The 25,779-nt window shown below is 29.3% G+C and overlaps 1 protein-coding gene across 2 annotated transcripts in view; it reads left to right on the top strand.

The window, feature by feature from the left end:
• LOC142323060 (small G protein signaling modulator 2-like) overlaps positions 1–25,779 on the top strand; it is a 133,258-nt gene that overhangs the window by 59,535 nt on the left and 47,944 nt on the right. Inside the window, exons 8-14 of one of the 2 annotated variants that reach the window (XM_075362185.1) lie at positions 799–939; positions 1,649–1,773; positions 5,001–5,068; positions 8,016–8,237; positions 11,568–11,696; positions 13,787–13,997; positions 22,462–22,732. In XM_075362185.1, the coding sequence (XP_075218300.1) occupies positions 799–939; positions 1,649–1,773; positions 5,001–5,068; positions 8,016–8,237; positions 11,568–11,696; positions 13,787–13,997; positions 22,462–22,732 (1,167 nt within the window). Of the gene's footprint in view, positions 1–798; positions 940–1,648; positions 1,774–5,000; positions 5,069–8,015; positions 8,238–11,567; positions 11,697–13,786; positions 14,010–22,461; positions 22,733–25,779 lie in introns of both variants that reach the window. The other variant, XM_075362184.1, reaches the window with a different exon arrangement.

Raw genomic sequence — 25,779 nt, 5'->3', positions numbered from 1 at the left:
GAATTGTTCTGAGAAAACAGGTAAAGAATAGGCCACTTTTAAAATTAAAATTTTATATAATTACAGGTATTCATAGAATAAACTGCAGCTCAGAACATAATGTAAAGAACAAGTTTTAATACAGTGTAAATCGAATATTTTTCATGCACTGACTCATTAGTTATAACTCTTCAAAGATTAATTTGACTTATATATGACATCTATAAGTCAGTGACAATGTAGCTAATGAATTAATATAACTTTATTGAGTATAGTATTATTTAACTACTTATTGAAGGGATTTCCTAATCGATTTAAGAGAGGTACCATAAACAGCCACACCAGCTGCAATATTGTTGGTGATGGAGATACATTATTAAAAAAAAACAAAAAACGATTGTCTGTAAATTCATTCCCACTTTTCTAAAACCAAGTTATTTTTATTTGTTTTTGCAAAATATTATGAACTGTTATAAATTAGGATCAGCTGTGGTGAATGTTTACTTTGTTCTAACAAACACAGTAAAATTATCAAGTCAGTATTTTTCTCCTTAAGGGTATAGTCATGTCAGATGATTTGATATGATAGATCTGTATATTATTTCTAACATCTTATTATTTTAAGATCTCTTAATCAGTTATTGGATTCTTATTCAGCCTCCGGGTAATATAAAAGAGGTGACCATTTAAACATTTTCAGTGTCATGCTAATTGAGTTACAGATATTATAAAATTTATAGTTTTGTAAGTTTGTCTCTTACTGCTAAGGATTTAGTTTTGGTTTTGTTTGTCTCATAATAATTTTCTGCTATTTAACAGTATCGACGTGGTCTTCATGCTGTTAGTTCAGATGATGGTTTACGGCAGGTTCCAATATCAGCTAAAGATTATGTGGAATCTTTACATCAGAATAGTCGTGCTACTCTTCTCTTTGGAAAAAACAATGTTCTTGTTCTTCCTGTGAGTTTCTGTGTACTTTACCATATTTGTTCATGTAATGTGTGCATCTGAACTTAAGTAAATTTTCTTATTTAAAACTGAAGAAAATTATGAAATTTTACTGTTTTGTACACATGTACAAAACACATCGGGTAATTAAATTTAAGAATAAAGTAGATTAATTAAGTTAGTTCTTAATTACATACCAATTGGCTTTTTGTTTTGAAATATTTTTATACTAATTTTTACGACCATTAGATTAATCACTGTGTTGTTATCATCTGAATTTTAATTTTCTGTTTTATTATTACCCTTACCCTAAGGTTACATAGGGTAACTTTAAAATCACTTGATATGTTACTCTTCTTAACCCTTTAACATGTTTTTACATACTGGTTTATTATCAGACAATATATCACATCATGTTTTGCTGCATTCAGTACACAGTTCTCTCTCTTCTCTTTCTCTCTCACACATCTATTCTAACATGCCAGTTATAGAATACTCTGAGCTAATCTATTTACAGTTTCTAAATTTGATTAATATTAATGTATACTATAATACGGAGATCATGGTGTTGACTAGAGCGGCTGTCTGTTGCGGGATAACTTTAATTTAACTACACAGATATTCTGATTACTAATATGGTCTAAGTGTTTTATTGTGGGTATAGATGTTTGTTTGACTATTAAGGAGAGGTTCTTGTTTATGGTTTTTTGTTTGTTTTCAGAAAGATCTTACAGAGCCGATTCCTGGTTATTTATCTCTAAGTCAGACATCTCGGTCCCTTATTATAATGTGGACTCCGAACCAGCTTATGAATGGTTATTCAGAAACAAATGGACAAGATAAAAGGTAACCTATTTATTAATACGACGTATTAATTAATCTGACGTTTATAATCTCAGGTACTTTGCTTTTTGTAAAAAAACATGCTTAATTGTTAAAAAAAGTTTCTGATGTGGAAAATAAACTGCATGATAAGCTGATCAAATTAAAATGTTTATGATGAACCTTATTTAATATATTTGACCATATTAATGTTATCAAGGAGTTAGTGTTATTTTATTGTAGTTTAGAATATTTAGAAGATTAGGATGTTTATATTTGAGAGTAGGTGTTAAATAAGTGACACAGAAGTGATTACTTATTTTTGAATAAGAGATTGATGAAATTATGTAGAAGCTGGTGACGCAGGCTTTCCATGAAAGCACTCTTCTTTGTAAGTAAGTGTTCTAGCTGTTTTGTCAAATTAAATTAATCCATATTAGTTACATATTATGACTTTAAATTTAAGTTTTACAGTAAAACCTGACCTAATGACCTGTTCAGAGGTTATCTCGCTGAGCAGAGAGAGGTGATTAACGAATGCTATTTTATGGAATAAATCTTTGTTGTCAGTAAGATATAACTGTTTTTCAAATTATCATTTTCCATTTTGGTAAATAGCCAGCCCAGAACAAATAATATACTTGTGTATATGTTAAATGTATATCTTGTTGAAAAATTAATGAATTGGTAGTTGGTGATGATGTCAGCTGGGCAGAGGTGTGACTTTCCTCCCATATATCTTGCTAATTTTGCAGATTATTTATTTTGGGATCATAATTTCCATAAATTCTAAAATCACCTTCACATCATCATAATTTTCTTTGCTGGCCTACCTATAAGTTAGGGGATGTAAAATTTATCTTCCTGGGTTTATAAATTTTCTGTACACAACTTTGTGCATGTTAAACATTATTAAAAATATATGCTTGTTCCATATTACCATAGAAAAGTGTTTAAAACCTCTTTATAGATGTATTCAAATTTATTAACAGTTCACTTTCAAATTATGTGAAAATAGTGCTTCCAGTGTTATTTATACAGATCCTTACTCAGTAGGCTTAGCAGAGTATTTTTTGTTAATATCAACCATATTAAAGCAGTTAAACCACTTTAATAAGCGACTGAATAATATATTTTGTCCGTATTGTGTTTATTCGTTTTTATAAACTTTAGTGTATTTGTAAATTTCATATGGTTCAAGAACGTTGAGATACTGATTTTTATGTGCTATATGTAAAATTTAAATTTTATGATTAATATCTTTGCACAACTTTCTACATAGTGATTTGTAAAGGTTGGATCTGATGTTGTTTATAGTGCTTTTCTGAATTCTTTAGTTGAATTTATGGTTGTACATCCTGATTCATATTCTAAAAGGCTTTTGTAGTCAGTTAAAGATAACTACAGTGCCGTCAGTAACTCCATGAAGAAAGGACTCCTATAAAAAAAATAATTCAAATAACAATTTCCATGCAATTTAAAAGTGAGTTATTGATTAAAGTGTTTCCTCATTTTATTGTGCTGATGGGGGAAGAAAAGAGAATTATGCGAATTAGACAAATAAAATTATCAACTCATTGGTTATTGGGAGTGGACTGTAAATTTAAATTTATGTACAAGGCGCAGTTCAAAAGTAAGGGCTAATGAGTTATAAATAGTGATTGGCAACTCTGATTGGTTTGCGCATGAGCAGTGGCTTTAAGTGGTCTGTTGGGCATGTTACTGCTACATTACTGTCAGTTCATTGTTGTTTGCCTTTGCAAGACAGTGTGTTAAAATGAGTGTGATAATAACATATCCTGCCAGTTGTAAAGTTCGTTCAGTGATTAGATTCGTAAATGCGAGAGGACATAATGCTGCTGAAATTTACTGTCAATTGTGTGAAATATATGGGCCTACCATAATGAGAGAAGGAAAAGTGAGGCAACGGTAGTGTGAATTTAAGGCTGTTCAAGTGTTCACAATGAGCAGAGAAATGGTAGGCCCATTGTTCGGACTGATGATTTCATTAAATGTGTGAATGCAAAAGTGACAGAAAATTGTTCTTTACAATTAGCAATCTTTCTCTGGAATTTTCAGAAGTTTCAAATACAACGTTGTTGATAATCGTGACTGACACTCTAAACTATTTAAACTATGTGCAAGATGGGTGCCAAAAATGTTAAGTGCTCACAAAAATCACAGAATGACATCTGCATGTGCTTTTGTCGACCGCTTTAACCATGTGGGAGACAAATTTTTTTCCCATATCATCACTGGTGATAAAATGTGGATTTCATATGTCAATGCTGAGATGAAAGAACAATCTGTGTAGTGGTTTCATTCTGGTTCACCTGTGCTGAAAAAATTCAGACAAGTCCAGTCTCGAAGGAAACTCATGGGAATTGTATCCTGGGACCAAAAGAGTGTGCTTCTGATTGATTTCATGGAACCTGGAACATCCATCACATCATAAGTCTATTGTGAAACACTTTCTAACTGTGTTGTGCCATTCAGACCGAACTATGGAAAATGCTGAGATCAGGAATTGTTCTTCACGATAATGTATGTCCACACATGGCAGCATGCACAACAGAAACAATTCAAGGATTCAGATGGGTGATTTTTAATCTTCCTCTTGCAGTCCTGATTTCACACCTGGTAACTACCATCTCTACCTACATCTCAAAAATTGGCTTGCTTCTAAACGATTCAAGGAAAGTGAAGAGTTGAAAATCTAGGTGCAAAAGTGTCTACAATCCCAGGCGGCAGAATTACAGTGGATTAAAAGTGTTTCACAATATCAAAAGTGTTTGAAATGAAATGGTGATATGTAAAAAAATATATGTAAATATTTGAAACCGTTAATAAATTTTTAATTTTTTCAACTGTTCCCATTTTGTTACTGATCAGCCCTTACTTTTGAATTGCACTTTGTATTTGAAATTAAGAGACAATTTATTCTAGAATTTTCATTCTATATGTTTAGGCCCCTCTAAATCACAGGTATGGAGGTTTCTACTAAAGGAATGTTGATAACTATAAATAGTAATGTAACAGGATATGGCGTAAAATTTTATCATATTTATAGGCAGTATTCTGCAACTGGAATGCAGCGTTTGATTATCCTATTTTATTATTTATTTTATTCTGTTCAACTATTTTTATGTGGTCACTTCATGACAACCAGGTCAATGGCTTTAATCAGGTTTTACTGTGGTATTATTTTCTGTGAACATAAAATTATCATATAACTTGTTTTATTTTTCTAGCATGTACTGGGATTATGCCATGAATATTAGCATAAACGATATAGTTTATGTTCACTGCCATCAACAAGGTATTGTATATAATTAAAGTATAAGTTACTGTGAATGTTGTATATTGAGAATTATTAATAATTTATGTGATTATGCATGATGATGATAGTGGTAATGATGACAGCGATAAAAAGTAATTAGAGTTTACAGACAAATTAGATTTAAAGAAAAATGTCGGTCTTATGTGCATACTCATGTCACTGTGTACAACAGTAAATTATGAAAATTCTTTTTCATCATTTTTATACTCATGTGATTATAGTTTGCACATACTTCAGAATTAGGGTTAACTTTTTTAACTGAGACCAGCTAACCAAAGTTCAGAAAACATATTTATGTATGTGTTCTATAAGTTGTAGTGTAAACACTTCTCTATGATTAACGTTTAAAAGTTTCATATACACACAACAAAAATATTTTGGTGAATAATTTGATGTAACTGAAATGAGATTCTGTTGGTTATTAGCCGAGTTAATAAGAGATTCATCATCATCATCATCTGAGTGGACGGAAGGGAAATCATTTATTTATAAAATGAAATAGAGGATCAAACAGTTGCTTCGAGAAACATTGCAGTCGTGAGCAGATATTCAGAAAAATTAATTTTCTGCAACTTACATCCATTATTAAAATAAGCATTAAAGAAATTAATAGCATTCAAATTTATAGAAGGGCACTTTGAAACAAAATATTATGAAACATTTACTATATCAAATGTTTTTGTCATGTCAAAACCTATCACCAACTAAATTATCTGTTCAATTCCTCTAATGTAATAACAAATTAGTTATTTAACAAGTTGGTAGATAAAATACAGAAACAGCTTGTTTAGTTGTTAGATTAAATACAGAAGCCTGTAGCTTCTTTCCAACTGCAATCTTGGAAAAGATTTTATGGCTTGACCTAAACTGAGGCTATTGAGACTAAGGTAGCAAACAGTGAAACCTGCTACATTCTTTCAGTTCCTTCTGAAAGCCTTTGGAATATTGTTTGACGTTGTTCATAGCTATATTTACATTAGGGAACTCTTTTAAAATTCCATATGACCCATGTAAAGGTGTTTTTATTATTTACTTTGCTCAATAGTCTGAGGGCTCTTAAATTCCACTGCATTCTTAATTTTATAATTCAGACGTTGCATGTTAAACATGGCCTCCATTATACTGTTAGGCAGAAATCCATTTATTTTAAGATGAGTAACTTTTGCAGTTTTTTGGCCTCTGCCCTTCAATCACATTTTGACTATCACACTAATGCTGTATTCATAACCTTAGGTTTGATTATGGTCTGAAAACTGATATACTATTCGTTTGGTTGGGAAAAAGGATCTATTTTTCTAGGATTTGATAGATATTTAAAAACAGGATGTGTTTAGGAGTGACTTTTGACTCATGTTAAGTCATGAAAAACCATTGCACGAGGGCTATTCAGAAAGTAAGGAACGTTTTGGAATTTAATAAAACCAAGTACAAGAAAAACTTTTTATTATATACATGTGAAAGAGGGACTAAAATACTACTTTTCAACATAATCACCATACAAATTCAGGCACTTATCATAGCGGTAGACAAGCTTTGAAATTCCTTTGTCATAGAATTCTGCCGCCTGTGATCTCAACCACTCAGTGACGCACCCACCTTGCACAAAATTTGTGGTAGCCTAGCTTCTGTGAAACAATTTCAAACAATAAAGTCTGTGAAACTTGTGGGAAACATAGAGAAAGCTCAGTTATTATGAAATGGCGGTTTTTACGAATCTTTTCGTCAACTTTGGAGACCAGATCATCAGTCACAATGCTCGGACGTCCACTCTTCTCTTTATCGTGAATGTTTGTTCGCCCATTTTTAAACTGAATGCACCACTTCCTGACAGAACTTTCACTCATTACGTTGTTCCCGTACACTTCACACAGTTCCTGATGAATTTCTATTGGTTTTAAGTTTTTTGCCAACAAAAAACTAATCACAGACCGCACCTCACAACTGGCGGGATTTTAGATTGCAGCACACATTTAAAATTTGTATATAAAAAAAACGGGCAGTGCGGAGATGTTTCTGTTGTCACGGCTGGATGCTGACTGAGGTGCTGAGCACGAGTACACCAATATATACGCAATAGGCATGCGCCTGGCGGCATCAGGTGGGAACATACCTTACTTTCTGAATAGCCCTCGTAGTTTATGAGAAGCACTTGAGAAATGAGGATGTGTTAAGTTTCATCTTAATTTGATCGTCTTGTTTTAAGGTGTGATATGCTTTTGCACAAGCTAGTTAATTTCTAAATTGTAAATTTATTTTTTTTAAATTAGGACTGTATATGCATTATTTTTTATCTATAATTTCAACTGCCTTGTGGACAGTGATAAAAAAAATACATAATCGATAGTAATTGTTTGTGGTTTTGTATAATTTTGATGTTTATGATTAATTATATATGAAATTCATATTTAGAATATAAAGCAATCAAACTGTAATTTTAGAGTCATGCAAGTAAATTTAAGGAGAAAAAATTATTTTTAAACCTGTTAATGCTAGATGTCAATGAAAGTTTTTAACAAAAATGTTTGATTACAGTTGTATCTCTTATTTATTTGATGTATATTTACCATGCGTCTAAAATAGATCAGTTTGTGTAAGGCTTCTTTTTTTTAGGTAAGAGCAGGGAGTATATGTAATTTACTCTTGGAAGGGAGAGCTGCAGGATTTTGAGATTCATCTGTATAAGTTTTAGGGGTGTTATTAGGATAACAATCACATTAGTTAAAATGTCTCTAGCTGTAAATTTTGGTGTAATGAATCCAAAGTTACCCGTGTTCCATTGTGGAATACTTTTAATTGAATATTATACATTTATTAAGGGTTTACAGCAGCAGTTTCGTATAGTAACCATTTCTTCTATTTATTTAAGTTGCAAAAAACCTTTCTGTTAATTTGGATAGACAATAGTGTATTCTAGTGACATTTGCAGGTGGTAGTGGAAATGATGGCGGAGCAGATAGTGGTGATATCGGATGTGATGGTGGAGGTGGTCAAGGGGGTATGATCGTGTTAGTCGGTCAGGATGGAGTACAAAGGCCTCCTATTCATTTTCCAAGAGGATCAGACTTGCTTACTTTCCTATCGTGCCTTGAGAATGGTCTTTTACCTCATGGCCAGCTGGACCCACCATTGTGGTCTCAAAGAGGAAAAGGTTGGTAGTAATATCTTTTGGATTGTTATTTTTAAAAATTCTTACGTGTATGAAATAACTGTAGTTTATCCCTTGTACAATTAGAATAGAATATGTGTTTATTGTTGGACAAGGTGATTTATATAAATATTGCAAAGGGTAATTTGGAACTTAGGAGACTGGATTTCTTTTTTTATAGGAAAAGTCATCTGATTTTTATAAGCTTTTATTTAACTTGCTTTAGTTATAAGCAAATCTTGCAACTGCTATGTCTTTTGATCTATCATATGAAAATCAATGAAATTTGGTACACGTATGTAACTTCGATGACAATACAATACTAGTTATTACATTTTGACGGTAATCTGAAAAATTATTAATTATTATCATTATTATAATTGTAATCGTAATTATGAATTCATTAAATAAAAATTCATAATTAATTAAAATGAAACTTTTAGCGGAAAGAGTGCGTTCAATTTGGCTTAGATTACAAGCAGAATTCGAAGATGAATGTCAACTATGTGAGAACACGTACAAAGAAAGCGAGTGGGTGCATTTTCCCAGATTGTTACTTGTAGCTAGTTAGTCTCAACTGGAGAGGTTCCAGCAGACCTTTCCACCTACTCGCATCGTTATTAAAAATGAAAATGAAGATTAATTGTTGTATAAATAAATGTTGTGTTGTTTTAAATAAATTATTAAAACTGCGCCACGCTTTTATTTAACTAAATATTTTCATCACTTTTAATTTTTAAATTTAATAATTATTACATTTATTTATTTTTTATTTATTGGTTATTTACTAGATATTTATGTAATTTATTTTTTACTTTTCAGTGCATTTTTATATTTGTTAATATATTATATTTTTTTGTTTAAAATTCTCAATTTGATTTAATTCTTATTTTTAGAGGGTTTTTCTAATTTGTTTCCTTTTTTTTATTAATTTAATATTAATATTAGCTAAATAAAAGCTTTTTTAAAAAATAATTTTTTATATGTAATCAAATATATTTTTGTAATTTTTTTTGTTTTTGTATATTTTTTTTATATGATGGATTGAGTGACATATTTTCTGCTGTGGATAGTATCTAGTCGATGTGGTTACCGGTTTACGATGAACTATTAGCTGTTTCCTGGATGCACTTTATATTCCTTAAAATGGGATCTTAATGCCAAACAAATTTTGTACCAGAAAATTTTGAAAAATATTTTTATTTTTACTGTGTTAAGTTAATTCTATGATGCCCTAAAAGTCAAAAAATGGATTTCCATGCAGCATTTCCAACATTCATTCAATTATGGTATAGACATATCAAAGAAAAATGAGAATAATTTGCTATTAATTCAGCTGATAGCAGTTAGCATTTATGTTGAAATTAGTTAAAAGTATAAAATTATGATTAATTAATTTATATATATTAATAGTGGTTGGCTTGATAAAATTCAGATATATCTAATCTGCAAGATCAGTTCAGTTATGGTAGTCATAAATTTCATTTAAACAGTCACAAATCTTCATATGAAAGAAATTCACAGTGTACTACCATTATTATTGCCATTTATTATTTTTGCCATTTCATTACTAGAAATATAATTAGTTTACCTATTTGTTGTTTTATTGAAAGTTTGTTTTATGATATCAAAAAATTTGATATCATAAATTACAATTTTAGTAATTACTGCATATGACTTCTTTTGTTTTTTTCATAATTTTTATGTTAAGAATTTACTGCTTTTATGTTAGTTTGAATTTATTATTTTGAAATAGATTCTGTATTTAAGTTAGAATTTGTTAAGTGGATATTGTAAGTTTACTTATGATAAATTTTTTTTTTCTTCAGTTAACTTGTGTTCTTATAATATTTCGTAATTAATGAATAATTTCTATTGAAGATCATTGATATTACAGTCATGATAATGAATTTATGAATATAAAGAGATGATTTCAGGCATAATGAATAGGAATTGTTTCCATGTAGATTAATTATCAAGGAAAGGAGTATAATTAACAAGTACCAAACTCTAAGATATGGGGTTAAAATTGGTACAAAAAAGTTGAAGAAATAGGAATTTAATTTACAACTTGTATAAATTCTCAATAAGTAGAACATTAGTTACAGCAGGAGATGTAACATGAAGATGAACAATTAGGAGTTGCAAGGCAACATTAAAAACAGGCACATAATTTAAAAAGTAAAGAATACTTCGAGTACTAATTTGTATCAGACTTCTGAAATTAAGAAAATAAAACCTCAATCTTCAATTACTGAGAAGGCTAATCCCTTGACTCAACATATATACCTTCTGATTTTTACCCGAAATCCTGTGACAATTTTCTATTCCATCGATGATTTCCAGTTCAGATAATTTCTATTATCTTCCTTTCATTTAAATCTAAATGCCCTACACGAGCTGCATCTATCCTCCCCCGTCAAGGATGCTGCACATTCTTACCTGATAATATCTATATAAAGTTCTCTCTTTCCGATAAAGATTGAGGAAGAAAATGTGATTCTGAAAGAAAGATACTATAATGCACCTTCATCAGGATGCTGTGATTGACAGATCTATTGAACATGAAAGAAAGTTTGTGAAGTTTACAGACGAGAACTTTAATGAACATGAATATTGAACAGAATTGCTAACCTCTATTGGCGGCTGTTCTGTTGTTAAACGTCTAAATCTGCTTTTACTGGCACTTATATAGAGTGTCCAAGCTACTCTAATGATATCTGCTGTTTACTCCACTTTTAGCCCTCACATTCATGGATTTTTCAGCTGAACAAACAATTGGTAAATTGATTTGGTTTGCCCTAAAACACTGAAATTGTACAAAACACTATTAATTTTAATCTAATTAAAAACAATAAAAGTGGAATATCTATTAAAAATCCTAATTATTAATTTAGTCATCGCAGAAATAAAATCTGATTTTTATCTGATGGCAAGGGAAGGAACCCAGTTTAATATTTTACAATATTAAACTGTTTTATTTTGTGTGTGTAAAGCTCAGTTTTACTTTCAGTGATGTGGTTATATTGGTTAGCGCATATAATGTTAGTACATTTAAAAAATTATTTTTTAGTATACCGTTAAATATTAAGTTGTATAAATCTTTATATTCTGTGTACCATATGGATCTGCTTAGCATTATTTATGTTTATTTTTTGTGAGAAATAGAATATTTATTTATATAGTGACATTCTGTGTCATCTAAGAGTGTGACAGTATTTAATCTGTATCCAGATTAATTGAAGGAATTGAGTATTTCATTTTGTTATGCGGTTGCATGTGTGTGATATCAATCTATTTTGTCTTTGTCTGTAATCTTTATTGATTTGATAGGTAAAGTATTTCCAAAGTTAAGAAGGCGGGGACGTGGGCTGCCATCTGATAAGCATGATGAGTCAAATGAAGAAGAATCTACTGATTATGTTTTCCAAATAATAAGCAAAAAGAAACATGAAGATTATTGTAAGTAATTTTGAGTCCTGGTAAAATTAGCATACATGTAGTATGAATATTTCGTAAAATTTAATAAAACAATAATAACCATTGAATTTAATACATAGAGAGAAAGAAGAATGCAGTCTATCTATTGCTTTTCAACTCTTTTATATAGAAATAAAATTCAGGTGTTGAAGGAATAGTTTAAGAGCAGAGTAACTCTCCAAGGAGAAAATATAAAAATTTTAAGGCTCACCAATAACATTGTTCTTTTGTTAGAAATTTAGATCAGTTGGAAGAAATAGCAAGGCATGTTTTTATTGCTAGGAAAGAAAGCTCCTTGAAAATAAATAAGTCTAAAACAAAGGTATTGCAGTACAACTGAAATGAGGGCAGTGAAATTAAATATTAGCGTAGGGGAACACAATATACCAGTAGCAGGAGATCTTTTTATTTAGGAAGTAAAATTACTAAGGGTGGACCAAATATTGCAGATTTAAAAAAGAGACTGGCATGAGCCGGGTAGCTTTCATGCAAAAAAGTAATTTGGTAGTATTAAATGTAGTCAAAAAGAAATCTTTGAAAATTTTATATGAAGTGTACTGCTTTATGATAGTAAAACATGAACAGTAGAAAAAACAAAAAAAAATAAATAAATAAATAGATCTTTGTGTTGTTATTGGAAGATGTTAAAAAATTAGTCAGATTGTTTGAAAAGACAAATAGGAGGAGAAACTTGTGGCAGAATCTTATGAAGAGGTGATCTATGATGTCGGGCAATGTATTATACAACAAATGTAATTGTATTCTTTTTTAAATGCAGATTAAAATAATGTCTTTATCAACAAAAAATAACTATTATAAATTGTATGGCTTATTTCAACAAATAAAGGTATGATTAAATATTTTGAGCAGTATGTAAGAAAATATTATAAAGCACATTTTCTTATGAATTGTATTCTACAACTTTAGTGAATTTTATTAACAAGTTTTCAAAAGAATGTTTATATTTTTAAATACAATCTCATCCTCCACTGTATTAGTTATTACTTTTAATCGATTGACACATTTTAAAATGAAGGTATAAAATTTTTAATTTTTTAAAGTAACCATTCCTGTTTGAAGTTATTTCTTGAAAAGCAACTTATAACTCTGGCCAAAAACATTAAAATTGGGCTACGACAATGAGAAAAGATAAGTTATTATGTGTTTAGTAGACCTTGTTTTTTCCCTATTTCACGTGTTTGTAAATTCAAGTTAGATTAAAAGTTGTGAAAAAGGGTATTTTTGCATAATTTTACTCTGCCATTTTGAATACAAATTTCAGTAATCAAATGAAATTATGTACATTTCTGGAAAGGTAATCAGGGAGTAAAAATAAGACCACCTTCAATTTTTTTTAACCTTTTTCTGATTACAGTTATTAAGCTTCATTGTTATTGACAACTAGTGTAGCTGTTGGGTAATTGAGATGAGAACAGACCCTAGTATTTGTTAGTTGATTACAAGTTGTTTTTCATCTAAGTATTATGTGAAAAAATGACATGATTTTTATTTCTGCTTTATGTAATGAATATAAAGTAACACAAAATATTTAAAAAAATATGATCTGGCCTTCGTATAACAATAAAACCTTACATAACCATATTTTTTCTTGGTTCATAGAATACTGTTGTAGAAGGGTTACTGCATATTTATTTACTCATGAATATGTATTTTTTAAGTATTCTGATCTTGTTTCTTATTGCCAATAATAAATAATTGTTATGTATCTTTTGTAGGATTACAGTTAAATTTTGATACTGAAGGAAATGAAATAGACTTGTGGTAATTTGAAATGTATGCTGTGATTTTCATTATCTGATGAACTTATGATGGAGTATAGAACAGAAATAATTTCTTCATACCAAAAAATGTCCTTTAAAAAAGATGAACACAATCTGTTTTTATAAGAATTTAATCAGCATTGTTTGCATTGTAGATTATACACTTTTGAAGCACAAGTATAAAGTCATATTTTGAAGCTTATTAGATGCTCGAATGTTCTTTTAATTATAGTAATGTCAGATAAGTTATTGTTAGCGCTCTTATAATGCTTGTTTTTTATATGTTAATAGTGGCGATAACAGGACAGGATTTGATTGATCCACACAACTGGTCTTCTATCAGTGGCACTGGTATACCTGCTGTTCATAATGGTAATCAAAGACCACATCTTGGATCTTCTTCTACTAGTTCTACTTCATCATCCAGATCCTTAACAAACGGCGATATCGATGCCCCTGTTGTTACTGGACAAACTACTGTTGCTAGTGCTCATCAGCCAAAGTTAGTGACTGGGTTAGTGTTATATTCAAATTCTGCTTTGTTAAACTCTTTTCATTTTTCTTTTTCGTATTCAAATAACACATACACACATAATTTAGCCCCCCCCACAAACACACACAATTTTTTGCAGTTTTTTATGTCAAATTAAAAGTTAGTCATGAATAAGTATTATTTATAGATATAACTAGTAATAATATATAGATATATTTAATTAACATCCAATAAATTTATGTGATTATCAGGGGAAATAAATAAATATCAGTTGATATAAAGAGACTAAGAGGCTTTCAACATTTCAACATTTGTATTAATGCACCAAACAGATTGAAGACTGACCTGTTTATACATTTATTTTTCATTAGAATCTACTTGATTGAATTCTTAAATTTATTTTTACACTTTTTAAATATATACTGTGCGAGGATTGTTAGAACAAAAGACTATAGTCAATTTTACAATTATTTCTCTATCTCTAGTTACTGAATGGAATGCAAACTAATACGAGATTTAAAATTTTTTTTATTTTTTTTAAATCTGTTGAATAGATATTTTTATAAATTATATGTTTTCAATCAATTTTATTGCATAAGCTGTTTGTTTATGTTATCAGTAGCTCAGTTTTATTAAGCCATACCTACTTGTATACTTGGCATGAATCCAGGTTTTCATATTTTTTTGAAAAAATTATCTGATTTTGAATTTAAACAAAAGTATCTTTGTAAATTGTTGAATAGACTGATTTAAACAGTGATAACCAATAAGCTATTTTCTATAACCTAAATAGTCGACTCTTTACATTTATTTTTAATAGACTTATGTCTAATATCTAAAAATAAATAAAGAAGGTGTCGCTTGAAAAAACTGGAACTGCTGGACACATTAACTAGACTAAACAAAATTTAAATTAAACAAAATTTAACAAAATTTCATTTTTTGTTTGTTACAAGAATGTTAATAGGCGACTTATGGTATTTTTGATGCTGATTTCAAATATGTAAATGATTTCTTTTTATCAGGCATAGTTTTTTGTAATTACCATTTTTTGTTATAAGAAAAGAGCATTATGACTAGTGATTGCAATACTGGTACACTGGTATACTGAATGCCAGTATCTTGTGTTATTTTGCAACTTCATGAAACCAGTATTTGCTAAGATAAAATACTGGTATTTTCGGTATTAGCTATAAATGATAAATATTTTTTTTATTAAAGGGTTTAATTTAACTTATTGGGCATCTACTGTTATTTGAAATACGTATTTTTTTCATCGATGTGGCAATACCAACATTAATTATTTGCTGTCTCACTTCCATTCCAATCTTCTCTTCTTTTTGTCTGCGTAATGTCAAAGTCAAGTGTGAAGCATGTATGAAACGTAACTTCACATTTAATGTTGTTGTAGTGAAATTGTGCGTAGTGTTTTAAATATTTAAACGTTTAGATATTTTTTAAATTGGTGAGTTCCTTTTTGACAAATAAGTACACATTTTGTACTATATTTTATCGTTCAAAATATTTATATTTGTAACGTATGTTTTGAGTTTTATTTATCCATAATGGATAATAATGACTTCAAAGAACATAAAAAGTCTGCCGATAATACTTCGGCTTGGTTTTACTATTTATATGATGAAAAAAATGTGTTGGCAAGATTCAAAACATGTTCAAGGACTACTAAAGTTTTTGGAGGAAGTACAAGTGGAATATATACACATTTAAAAACACAACATAACATTAATTTATTGAAAAGAAAAGAATCTGAGACAAATTCTAACTTACTTAAAAGTGAAATTACTAAACCAAAGACATCACAGATTACAAATTTTTTTAATAGAAAAAATAACTTTCGATAAAGTTTTATCTAGAATGACAGAATTAGATGGTTTGCCGTTCAGAGTGTTTTGTACTTCAATTGAATTGAGAAAGTCTTTAATTGCAAGAGGTTTCAAAAATATACCAAAATCTGTTAATACTCTAAGAAAAACTGTTATAAACTATAGTAACAGTGTTTGCAATTCTCTGAAAAAAGAATTAACAGAATTAAAATTAAACGGTACAAAATTTAGTCTCGCATTTGATGAATGGACAATTGTACGAAATAGACATTATTTAAATATAAATATTCATTCAGAAAAGAAAATTTGGAATATAGGACTCGCACAGGTGTCAGGAAGTATGCCAGCTATAAAATGCGTAGAAATAATTCACTGTAAATAGGAGGAATATGGATAATCTCTGAAGAAGATATTGTCTGTATTACTACTGATGGAACAACAGTGATGAAAAAAGTTGGGAAGTTGATCGATGCAAATCAGCAGTTATGCTATGTTCATGGAATTCTACTTGGAGTAATCAGTGTGCTATATCAACAAAATCAAGAACAGAAAAAGTGAATTATTCTGGATTTAGAAAGTTCTGATTTTGACTTTTGAAAAGATTGACAATGAAAAAAATAGTAATACAATGTTGAAAGTACCTTGTTTGGATATGAAGATAATAGTGACAAGGACGAAATATTAGCTTACCAAGGATTGCTTTCTATAATTAAGAAAATTTGAAAGTTGTTAAGATATTTAAATGTTCCCCTATGAAAAATACCATTTTACAAAAATATATACTTACTGAAATAAAAAAGAGTGTTAGATTCTAAAATATACGGGAACAGTTTGCTCTTAATGATAAAACAATTTTTGAAATTAAAAAATCCAACTCAGAAAGTATTAATTGACTTAAATTTACAAATTAATTTTTCCGATAGTGAATTCGATTTAATATCTAAACCTGTATCAGCTCTGCTTCCAATAAAGTTGGCTGTGGAGGTATTAGTTGAAAGGATTTCAACTTGTTAATAGTGAATGCAATAACAAATTTTGTTGCAATTACTTAAAGATCAGGACGTTATCTGAGGAATTATACAGTGCGTTGAAAATTTGCATAGAGGAATGGCATAGTGAACTAGAAAATATTTTAAGGTATTTACATAATTATAACAACTTTAAAAAAGAAAATGAAAAGGAAGAAAAGAGGCTAACAAGGTCAAATTTAATTAAGTTAGTCATACATTTCCACAAAAACATTTATGAAAAGCAAACACAAACCTGTCTAGAGGAATTCGTTGAAGATGATGTTGATGGTAATATTGGAAAAGAATCGTTTCTCAAGAAAAAATTAAAATTAGCTATAAACAAAAAAATTACCACAAATAATAATACAAAAGTAATACAAAAAATAGATTTATCCAAAATCGTCAGACAACAGACTGAGTTGTTAGAAGATGAAGGACTTTGAGGCAGATATTTAGAGGAAGTCTATGCTCATTATTAACAGTACCATCAACCAGCATGGACGCAGAAAGAGCACTTTCAACAGCAGGTAATTTTTTGCATAAAAATAAGTTCCAGGCTTAATGACAGTTCAATAGATGCATGTTTTTTATGATCATATTATTATATAGATATTATATATAATAGACTACACAATAAGATTTTTATGTTTTAAGAAAATACCAAGTACCGGTAATGTATTTTTGGTCTAGTATTGCAATCACTAATTGTGACAGTAGCATAACAGTATTATACATGCAATTTCTATATGCCTAAAACCTGCTTCTTTTGGACTTTCTGGTGTAGTTTGCTGCAACACACTGGTAGCTCGTTTCCATGGTGGAGATTTCCTGGTGAAAGCATTCTCTATGTTTGTCACTCACAGCTCCAAGATCGGTAGGGAAAAAATCCAGATGAAAATCTAAGTAAATCTTTGGCGACATTTAACATCCAAGTAGTTTATAGTCTTTAAGAAGCTTAATTATAAGTTATTTGTGGTTATCTGCCTTATGATTTCCGAAGAAGTTGTTTACAACTTTTTTAAAAGATTTCCACACAACAACCTCACAGTCAATCGATCTATCTCAAAGTCAATAGCATTCATTAGTTTTCTTTTTTGCAGTCCAGCAAATATACCTTCCTTTATCTTAGCATTACTTATATTAGGGAACTTGTTTTTTTAGAAAGTGAAATTCGGCCCCATATGATCCATTGCTTTAACAGAAGTTTTCATTAAACCCAGCTTATTGTATAGTTGATAGAAGGTAACTTTTTCAGGTTTGCTAGTGCTGGACTCACAAAGTTCTTTTCTCCTACAGTAAATGTTTTTCTTTTTGGCCTTTTAACGTAATGATTCTTCATATCTTTGTGTCCCACTTGCACAAGAAACAACAAAATTTAGAATTTCCTTGTTGTAACCCAAGTAACAGTGCTATCACTTTCAGGTCTCCACGAATATGGCACAAATATTTCTTATACTGAATTATATCCAACACAAGTTTCGTATTTCCCTGTTTCTCCTTCATAAGAGCTGCATGAGTTTAAAGGATTGATGGGATTTCCAAATGAAGAAGGAGTGGTTTCAAACTACACTTGAGTAGTCTATAAAAAGACACCATTCATCAGGATGGTGCTATGTCCCAAAGCTTCTAGTAAAGATTCCATATCATTATAGTAAACTAGAAGAAGACATGTTTAAATTCATACTGCCTATCGTGGAAAGTACTTATTTTAATAGAGTTGTAAAAGATTCCATCCTTTCAGTCGTGAAATGAAAATTTCTGCTTGATTTTGGATAAATTTAGATTATGAATGACATCGTTTAATTCTGACTGATTAATTAAGTGCGGTTCAGTATTTGTTTTTTTCTAAAAAGTGTGGGTTTCTCCTTTGTTCATCATCTGACAATCTGTACAATCTTTAACGTCAACAGCTTCATCTTCGTCTAATTCCCATGTTTTTGGTGGTACTGGAGTTGTTGGGAACTGCGGAATGTGAAGCACTGATCTTGCAGCAGAGGAAATATCAGGATATTTAACAGTATGTTTAGTCTTAGCTGTTATCTCTGATATTTTTGTTATACAAAAGTAGTAGTCCCTGAAGCGATCTTTGGTTCTCTCCAAACTATCGGAAATTCAAATGTCATGTGATGAGATCCATTCAACCAACCTGTCATCAATAGTGTTGCACACAAATTGCAGAAAATGCGAGGAGCTCAGGACTTGTCCTCATCTCCTACTTTACATCCTCTTCTTTCCTTTTTCTTCTTTCTTTTTCCTCTTCTTCTTTTGCCTACTTTACATTCAAAATACAGTTCATATGATTTATTTATTAGTGGAGTTATATTTCTCCTCTGTGACTTTAATGTTATCTCACCACAAATGTACCAGACACTGTCTGGAAAGTTATTGCAACTGCATGACATATTTATTAAAAGGTTCACTGCAATACACTCACAGACATGTATTACATAACTTTAACACTTTATACATAGTATATACACAGACTTACATACTACAGTATATATTTACATAGTATATACATTGACTTTTCAGGGAAAAATAAAATCACAAATCAGTAGGAAAAAAGTAGTTGCTCTACTAAATGTTACACAAATGAAAGCTCGCAAATGACTGATGCAGTTGAGATTTTTCTTAGCCAGCATTGTTTTTGTTTAGTTTACATTCAGCACTGAGTCACCAAAACAAAATTCATATATGCTGCATAACATGTGACTAATGGGTGACATAATTTCATTTAGAAAAAATATGACATGAATATGAGTATCATTTGTAATTATTTTAATTACTGTGTAAATAATAATAATACTTATTTTTCACAACTATTTATTAGCTCAAATAAATTGTAATTTATTTAGTAGCACTTAACTGCTGTATTAAATAAAATAGATAAATAAACAATATATTCTACTTGCATTTTTTATGGGCTTGCTAGAAAGTAGGAAATGCAATTACAAAAAATTTGAGGCTAATAAGGAAATTCTGACTTCATATTCGGGTTCAGTGCCCAAACACACATTAGATTCAATAAATATCGGCTGTGTAACAAAGTTATTGTTGATCAGTGTTATTAGATGCTGAATTGGAAGTCACAAGAAAATATTCTGTTGTAAGTGAATTCTGTAATTTATTGGTGATGATTTGGGAGGTTTAAAACTAGTGCTAAAACCATACTCTTATGCATGTTTTCTGAGAAGACATAAGCACTGTAATAATATGGCCTTGAATTCTTTGTTATTTAGAGTAGTGTGAAGATATGCTTACTTTTTTACACTGTTTAGCATTATAAAACAATCCAACTCACTGTTTGTCAATTTTTGCATTCAGGTATTTATTTACTTTTATAGTATTTTATTAAATGGTATATATAAGTAAAGATATTAAAAGAAATGAAATTATTTAAAAAAAAATAAATAAATACTTATAGTGATTAAAGTAATTATTTTATGGTATTATTATGTAATTTTTTTTTTTAAAGTAAGACAAATTATTAATTTTATATAGCTGGAAAATATTATTCTTTTGTTACTTTAGTACCAATTAGATTGAATAAGCTGTAAAAATTAAGATAAGTTAAGAAACTTTGGAAAATTTCTATCATAGTTGACAAAAGTTTTTGAAAACTAAAAAATGCCCAGAACTTGGAAAGAACCTGCCTCTTGATGAGTCTAAGTATGCTGAGTGTTAAAAATTAAGTAAGATATATCTATATATTAGACAATCAGATAGTAATGTGAAAATTTAAGAATTTGTGTTGGTAAACAAAAAAAAAAGTGATTTTCTTTACTATAATATAATTAAAAGAATAAAGTAACAGAATCTGGGTTATGATATAGTCCAAAAAAGTAAGAGTCATTTAAAATTGTTGAGTTTTTGTAATTAATTTATTATTAATTATAATTTATTTAACATAATTTATTTATTAAATAAAAATTAATTTTTAAAATAAGTTTACATGAATAAATTTTTTTTAGAATTTTTAGCATAACTATCATAAAATTATTATAAAAATAAATTTTTTCAGTGTTCAGAGGGGCTTCATATCGATTGTTCATACCAATGAACAAAGTTCATTGTAGAGTTAAAAAAAAAGAAGTTATGAAATTCACTCTAAATGAATTAGTACACAAGTGGGTACATATACTCATAACACATGGCAGACACACTTATGCATTCTTTGTAACGTATTCAAGAAACATTCTGAATTGCCAAAAACAGCATTTTTTGTTTAAAAAATGTCATTTTCAAGAAAATCATATAATTTGTGATACAAAATTATAAGTCATTAATTGTGAAAATTCCTGTTACTAGTTGCACAGCAGTATTATACCTACATTGTAAAAAATGAATGTCTCTTGAAAGCAAATTATTCTTCTATTCAAAACCCAAATTCTAACTGATAAATAAACACTTTCAAAAAGAATATTTGATTTACAGAAGCTGACTGTTTTGTACTCTTTAAATAAGTAGTAGAGAAACTATCAGTTGTAAGTTTTGACAAATGACAAATGACATTCCATTTTTTATGGGCTTGCTAGAAAGTAGGAAAAGCAATTACAAAAAATTTGAGGTTAATAAGGAAATTCTGACTTCATATTCAGAATCAGTGCCCAAAAACACATTAGATTCAATAAATATTGGCTGTGTAACAAAGTTGATACAGTGACAAAGTTGATCAGTGTTATTATATGCTGAATTGGAAGCCACAAGAAAATATGAAATTTTCTTAAATTTTTTTATGAAATTCACTCTAAATGAATTAGTACACAAATGAGTACATATACTCATAACACATGGCAGACTTTATGCATTCTTTGTAACGTATTCAAGAAACATTCTGAATTGCCCAAAACAGCTTTTTTTGTTTAAAAATTTATCATTTTCAATAAAGTCATATAAGTTTTTCTTATCTCAATATTCTATTCTAGGTGGTTTATTTAATGGAATTTAAATATAATTTAACAGTACAGAGGAATAAGCTTATTTTATCACTTATCAGCTTTTATCACTCATTAGCTTATGTATTCCTGAAGAAATGTAATAATTACCTGTTTAGAGGCAGTATTATAATAATAAAAAGTGAAAAATATTTTCTTAATTTGTTCAGTAATTCTTAAATGTCCTGGTTACATTCACATGTGCGTACTAATACTTACAAAGTTCCTTAACCCATATTTTTCGATACATTTTCTAGAATTTTAGTGAGAATTTAATTCAGGACTGTTCTGTTTAAGAAATGGAGTGATAAATGATCACATCAAGATAATTGTACTAATTAAAAACACACATTTGCTTACTGTTTTAAAAATGAAGTTATATTTGGTCAATAGTAATTGATGATTTGTTAACAGTGTATATATCTTAAATAGTAAACACATGTTAATAATTGCCTTAAGTATAAATTTATTTAAAGAGTTTTTGATAATTCACTTGTTAGAGTAACCAAACCGGTATAACTATTCTGAACGCCCTGGACAAATTCCTGACTTTGGTCTGGCATTTTTTTATCACTCATCAGTAATTACTTACCTGGAAGCAGTATGTAGCAATCAGCATTAAAAAATATGAATATTTTGATGTGATTATGGAAATTTATTAGGCTTTCTCTTTTTTGTTTGTTAGAGATTCTCTGCAGTTATTATGTGATTCAATGAAACATCAAATAATTTCAAGAGCATTTTATGGATGGCTTGCTTATTGTAGACATTTATCAACAGTGAGAAAACATTTATCTGGATTAGTCAATGGCAGTATTGTTGATGGAGAAGGAGCCGAAGAAGGTTTCACTAAAGAAACGTGGGAAAAATTAACCGACACTGGGAGATTGGTAGATAAAGACCAAGTATTTAAACTGGTGTACTATGGTGGTGTCAGTCATGAAATTAGAAAAGAGGTATAGTGTATGGCTAGCGTCAGTTTTAGTATCTAATTTAATGTAATCTTATGTACAAGCTTTGTCCAGAGAGTAAATAAAATTTGTTGTAAATAAAATACATTAATTTGAAAAAATCTGTGTATCAGATACTACTTCCATGTACAATTACTGTCAGCATTGTGACTTGAGCTGTTCCTGGGTGATTTTCTGTGGTCTTTTGTAGAATCTGATACTCTATAAATTTGAGCCCCCTTCCACTGCATAACTGTAGCCTATCTGTTCAGAAAATCTTTCTTAAGTGAAGAAGCATGTGAACAGTATATTTCTAGACTGTACGTCTAGGTTCATTCCATTAAAATTTGAAGCATAAATATTTCTTACTTTCTAGACATGCCTTGTACCTTTTTACCCTCTATCCCCCAAAAACCTTACATACCCAGTGCTTTAGATGATTAAAATCTTAATTTGAACAGGTGTACCTGACACAAATTTTTTAAGGTGGGCTGAGAAACAGTGGAGCATCTCAGAAACACTTTGCTGTTTAAAATGAACCATATTCATTTCTTTTTGAGTCATCAATCATTTGGTTGGCTTGATTTTTTTTCTCCATCCCTTTCTGATCTTTGCTAATCTTTAACCTCACATAATTATTACATCTTATGTTCTCAGGAATCTGTCATATATATTTCAAACTGTCTTTCTTTACTGTTTTTATTTTCTACATTTCTCCATATCCCAAGTTAACTTTTTTTGTTAGAAAACCCATCTTGTTTATGCCAATTTTCTTTTATTAGCCGTATTATTTCATTCACCCTTTGTAATCTTACTACAGATGTTAAACATTCTTCCACTTAGGATATTTTGTGTTCCCGTATCTTAATATTTAATTCCTCATTAGACTTTTTTAACTTGCATATCATTATCTTTGTTTTTGTTTTATTTATAAAGTAAATTTCTCTCCTAGTAATAAATTTGTATTGATTAGAATTTCTTCTTTTTATTGTACAATAACTGAATTATTTCAATTATGACTGAGGATACAGGATCCCACAAAAATAATTTCATGAAAAATTAAGGTGAAATAGTTTTTCTGATCTCAATATTCTGTACTAGGTGGTTTATTTAATGGAATTATATTATGTCTTATCTCAATATTCTGTACTAGGTAGTTTATTTAATAGAATTTAAATATAATTTAACAGTACAGAGGAATAATATGATACAAACATTAATTTCAGTAAAATGATATAATATATTAATTTTTGACAAAGATGTATAGATTTTAACATATTATATTGGGCCTGTAATATAATACACATTGTTTATTATATTTAACTACTTAATCATTGGTATTGTTTACTACTTGATAACAATAAATATAATTGTATATTTATTATTTACAATATGTAGACATTTTAATGTTTTTATATTTTTTGTTTCTTATTTGGAATCAAAATGTGCTAGATCTAACATAAAATTATTTTAACGGTTTATAAATCATGAACCCTTCAGTCTATCTGTACAAATGGGATTTATAATTAATGTATTTACATAAATTTGACGCGTAATTTAAATAGAATGTACAGAGGTTATTAAATGGATAATTCTATAGACTATGCCTCCTATAATTGTATGCAGTGACATAAATGTAAATGAAAATCTTAAACATTTTTTTGGAGTTCTAAGCAACAGAAAATTACCATAATGGGCTCATAAAAATCAACAATGGTGCAGGGGGAGGTAAACCCATCAGTAAATTAGAGTAGCAAGGTCCAAGGTCCTATTATTTTCAATTTTCAGTTTTTGTTATATTTTATAAATACAGATAAATTAATTTTTATTGGTTTATAACTATTGTCTTTGTTCATGTTTGTTATGCTTTGTATATATATATATTTATTTTTAATAATTCCTTTTTAACTAGTTATGATAATTTTCTACCATTAAAAGTGGATCTAAAAAGAGAAAAGAAAATGTATTAAAAAGAAGAAAAGTGTGGACTAAAATGTTTAATATGCTTTCCATATAGGATACTAATTATCTAAAATGTTATTTTAGGCTCTTCATAAGTAGGACGAGTGTACATTTAAAAGCATATGAACATTTTTTTTGTTTTACAATTTGTGAAAATGACTGTAAAAACTGCTTATTAATTCGATTTTCTAGCAACTCGTTAAAGCATGCCTCTCACCACTCATCCTCTATATTAGAGGTTTAATGAAAAAATAACATTTATTAAAGTCAGTAATTAAGTTAGTGGAAGAGTTGATGTGGTTATTCATCTTCATTTTGATAGTGTCATATGATTTAAATATCCTGAACATAAGTAGGTTTCTACAATTATTTGGTGATGTTATCTATTTTGTACAATTTCTTTAAAAAATTACTATTGAGTAAATTTTAATGTCAGGTAGCATAGGATGAGGTTAAGATCAGTTGATTTCATTCTATTTGTAGCACCATAAATCAAACATTACAGAAAAAAAGCCATAAGAAAAGATACCTGAAATTCTCTAAGTCGATGACTAATCTTGTAATGATATGTAAGTAAATTCTGAATTCCAAAAAGAAAGGAATCTTGTATAGTGCCGGTAGCAAGCATGAGCTTTTTCATCATGTGAAGTTTTTATGAGAGAGGGTAAATTGTGCTATGACTGTGTAAGGATGTAAATAAATGTGGACTTTGTGCATTGGTTTATAATCAGAATATTGGAAACAGTGTGTTGAATGAATTGAAGATACTGGATTGCCAAAATTAGGAATGCAATATCTTCCTACTGAATTAGTCATGTTGAAAAACTAAGGAAATGTTGATTATGTAGTTTTTTAAAGTTAAAAAAAGGCATTTAGCCTAAACCTGTCAATGAAGATGATAACATTTTCTTATAAAAAGGAACTAACTTTTGGTGGTTTTTTTTAGGTTATTTGGCACAATGGTATGTTGATGAATTTTTTGAATTTTCACAAGGTTATTTTTTCTAATTATATCTTTTATTATGTTTTTAAAGTATGAAGTCTTTTATTATATATTCATTTTCCATTTAATGTATCTTCCATAATACGTA

Source organism: Lycorma delicatula, chromosome 4, assembly GCF_047948215.1.
Source record: "Lycorma delicatula isolate Av1 chromosome 4, ASM4794821v1, whole genome shotgun sequence".
Classification (NCBI taxonomy): Eukaryota; Metazoa; Arthropoda; class Insecta; order Hemiptera; family Fulgoridae; genus Lycorma; species Lycorma delicatula.
This window is presented reverse-complemented; position numbering and strand designations above follow the sequence as displayed.